The sequence below is a fragment of the Olea europaea genome, chromosome 8, assembly GCF_002742605.1.
Source record: "Olea europaea var. sylvestris chromosome 8, O_europaea_v1, whole genome shotgun sequence".
NCBI lineage: Eukaryota > Viridiplantae > Streptophyta > Magnoliopsida > Lamiales > Oleaceae > Olea > Olea europaea.
In genome coordinates, this window is record NC_036244.1 from 8888133 (window position 1) to 8891390 (window position 3258).

Sequence of the window (3258 nt, forward strand, 5' to 3'; positions counted from 1 at the left end):
AGTAATAGTAAGAATGACCAGCTAACTTTTCAAGCATTTAATCAATAAAAGGTAAGAGAAAGAGATCTTTGCGGGTTACTCGCCACCCATTTTGAAAATGGGTTGTAACCAATTCATTATTTTGATTCTTCACCACAGTTATCCTAGTCTTCCTAGAAACCACTTGAATGGAGACTAAGCCAACTGCTATTAGAGATAGGATAAATTACTCCAACGTCCAAAAGCTTGAAAATCTCTTGCTTTACTACATCCATCATGGGTAGGTTCAATATTCTTTGAGATTGGTAGGTAGATCTTGCTCATTCTTCAAGCAGAATATGATGTATATAGATTAATGGACTGATTCCTTTGATGTCTGTAATTGTCCATCCAATAATTGTGCGATATTCCTTGAGAACATAGATCAATTTTTCTTCTTGTGTTGCATTCAATCATTTGAGATGATCACATGCAATGTGTTTCCATCTCCAAGGAATATATCTTTGAGGTTATTGAGGAGAGGCTTCAAATCTGGATTAAGAGTGATAAGTGTGTTTTTACACACTTATTTAGTTCACTAACTTAATTATGATCAAAGAGTTTGAATTATAACTTAATTCTATGTAATTGTTTTGTAGGACTATTTGATGAATGTGGTGGAATTTAAGAGAAACGGAACGAAAAAGAACCAAAAAGGAAGAAAATCCAAAGTACGAGGACTAAATTGCAACATTTTAATAGTTGATTCGGATCACAAAATGAAGATTAAAGATGTTGCGGGTTCAACTGGATGCAACTGAAAGTCAGAGAGTTGAAATTGCCAGAAAAAGGGCTTGAAAGAATCAAAAATTGACTGCGAGGGCTAAAATACAGCATGAGGAAGAATGCCCAGTTATAAAAATTGGGCGATCGCCCCATATGATTTTCTTATTACTGAGAAGAAAACATTGGCTTGGATGACAGCCCAGGTTTTGCCTGAGCGACAGCCCAAGCCAATCGCGGTGAAAATATTCTAATTTTCTTTTCTGATTAAAACTCTTATGGAAACAAATCTTGGGTGTCATTTAAAGCCCTAGGGACGTCCAAAAATTGACACCACACATTATACACTATTTTGGGAGGATTTGAAGAGAAAAAAGAAGGCAAGAACGAGAGGATTCAATTCAAGATTCAAGATCTCACTTCAAGAATTTCAATAGGATGATGTCTTTTCTTGATTTTTATTGTTATGTTCTTCTTCCCATCATGTTAGGCTAGAAAAATCTATACTAGGAGATCGATGAACCTTGTAATATGATTTTAATTCTTTGTTTTGTATTTTGACACTAAAACACGTATTGATTGTTTTGAATGATTTATATGCATTTAATTGCGTCCATGATTATGGGCCCGTAATTGTATGAGGTTTGGTGGTTTGTTTCATCTATTCAAAAGAAGAGGAATAAATCTGACAAGGTATAAATCATCGTAGGGTCCGATAGGAGATAGAAAAATACTCATATGCTTTGCGTGAATCTCTAAGTACTTACAAAACTACATGCATTCTCGTATATTTACATCCGTCATAGAGATATAGGTTGGCGGTGTATGAGAATAGGTTCAATTCATCTCGAGAGAGAGTGTATGATAAAGTTAGGAGTATTTATTATTCAAAATGTCATCGTGTTGTCAAAGTGTGGAATTAAGGTTAAATTCAGCATTGCTTGGGGATTCGTGATCCTAGTGCGCTTTTATATTCATTGAGTCCATCAACTTGCATTCAACACATTCACTTTGCATTCTAGTTTGTTCAAATCATACATATTTACATATTTAGTCCAAGTAAGGTTAATTTAAGTCACTACAATTCACGTTTGACAAATCAGTTTCGTTTAAGGCCAAGTTAGGTAAAATATCAATTTCTGTAGGACGATATTCGGACTCAATTGATCCACTTTATTACTTGTTAACAAATCGTACACTTGCGGTGATTTAAATCGAAAGAAAATATTTCGTGAATAAGTTTTTGGAGCCTGCAAAATAAACGGTATGGGTTTTTCATTAGAAACTTGTAAAGCAGCATATGAATCATTACCTATTTGTTGTAACTTTGGAAGACTGTTTAGTGCTGCAACAGTTTCTCGCAATTCAGGGCTCAAAGTAAATTCTCCACTCTCCTTTTCAACATGATTACTAATAGCAACCTCCAATTCATCCTTTACATTAAGTTCAAAAACATCTTGTACTAAGCAATCAATAATATCTGTAGAATGAACAACATTATCTTCACTAGGAAATTTAGATATTGAATTGAATTATTTAGCATCAAATTCCATGGTCAGTGACACACTGTTTATATCTATTTTCGTTTTAAATGTTTTTAAGAATGGCCTTCCTAACAAGATGGGCTAATTTAGTCACCATTTTTCATGTCAAGCACATAAAAATCAATAAGAAAAACCAATTCATTAACCTTTACAAGGACATCCTCAATCACTCCCCTAGAATTGACATTTGATCTATCAGCTAATTGAATGACTATACCAGTTTTAACTAGGGGCCCCAATTTCAAAGAAGCATACATGGAATATGGAGCTCCTAAGTCTAGCATGGCCTTTTCAAATTTAGTGTCACCTATCGTGCAAGGGATAGTAAACATACTTGGATCCTTGCATTTTGCAGGAAGTTTCCTTTGAATGACTGTAGAAACATTCTCTCTAACTTTCAGTTTCTTGCACCCTTTGAGTTTCTATTTTATTTTAAGTGTACACAATTCTTTCAAAAATTTAGCACAGCGAGGTACTTGTTCAATAACATCTAACAGTGAAATATTCACCTCACATTTACGGAAAGTCTCATAAAGTTTGCTATTTGGTTCATCTTTCCTAGATTTTACTAAAGTCTGAGGGAAAGGGGATACTGGTTTATGCTCAGAAATGGGTGCAACTTACGTTTTGGTATATCATCACCGTTGGAAGTACCTTTGTCTGCGAAGATATTTTCCTCATTTCCTTGTTCTGATGATATGGGGACTGCCTTCATCGGTGCTTCAACCTCTTGCCACTTCTTAACATAATTGCACTTGCATTTTCCCTTGGGTTCACAATTCTTTGAGAAGGTAATTTCCTTGAATTTTTGGATCCCAGCTGGTTGAATGCAGTTTCCATTTGGCCCATCTGATTCTCTGAACTTTGAATGCTTGCCCTTTTATCCTGTTGCAATTGTAAAGTGTTAGTGGTAAGAGACTTAACAATATCTTCTAAAGATATAGCAAAGTTCGAAGTTTGGCCCTGTTGTTGT

At 34.9% G+C, this 3258-nt stretch overlaps 1 protein-coding gene across 1 annotated transcript; it reads right to left on the reverse strand.

The window, feature by feature from the left end:
* Window positions 1–730: 730 nt before the first annotated feature.
* On the reverse strand, window positions 731–3000 carry LOC111398250. Its single transcript, XM_023025176.1, has 5 exons — window positions 2940–3000; window positions 2795–2877; window positions 2380–2707; window positions 2028–2221; window positions 731–841 (listed from the first exon to the last, which is right to left on the reverse strand). The coding sequence occupies exons 1-5, from the start codon at window positions 2998–3000 to the stop codon at window positions 731–733; spliced, it is 777 nt and encodes a 258-aa protein (XP_022880944.1).
* Window positions 3001–3258: the final 258 nt, after the last annotated feature.

Excerpts from the sequence above, each read along its gene's own strand:
- LOC111398250 (XM_023025176.1), bottom strand. The coding sequence starts at position 3,000 with ATGAAGGCAGTCCCCATATCATCAGAACAAGGAAATGAGGAAAATATC. Across the intron at positions 2,878-2,939 it reads AAATATCTTCGCAGACAAAG|TATCCCCTTTCCCTCAGACT; the intron begins GTACTTCCAACG and ends AGCATAAACCAG. Across the intron at positions 2,708-2,794 it reads AGACTTTCCGTAAATGTGAG|AAACTCAAAGGGTGCAAGAA; the intron begins GTGAATATTTCA and ends AAAATAAAATAG.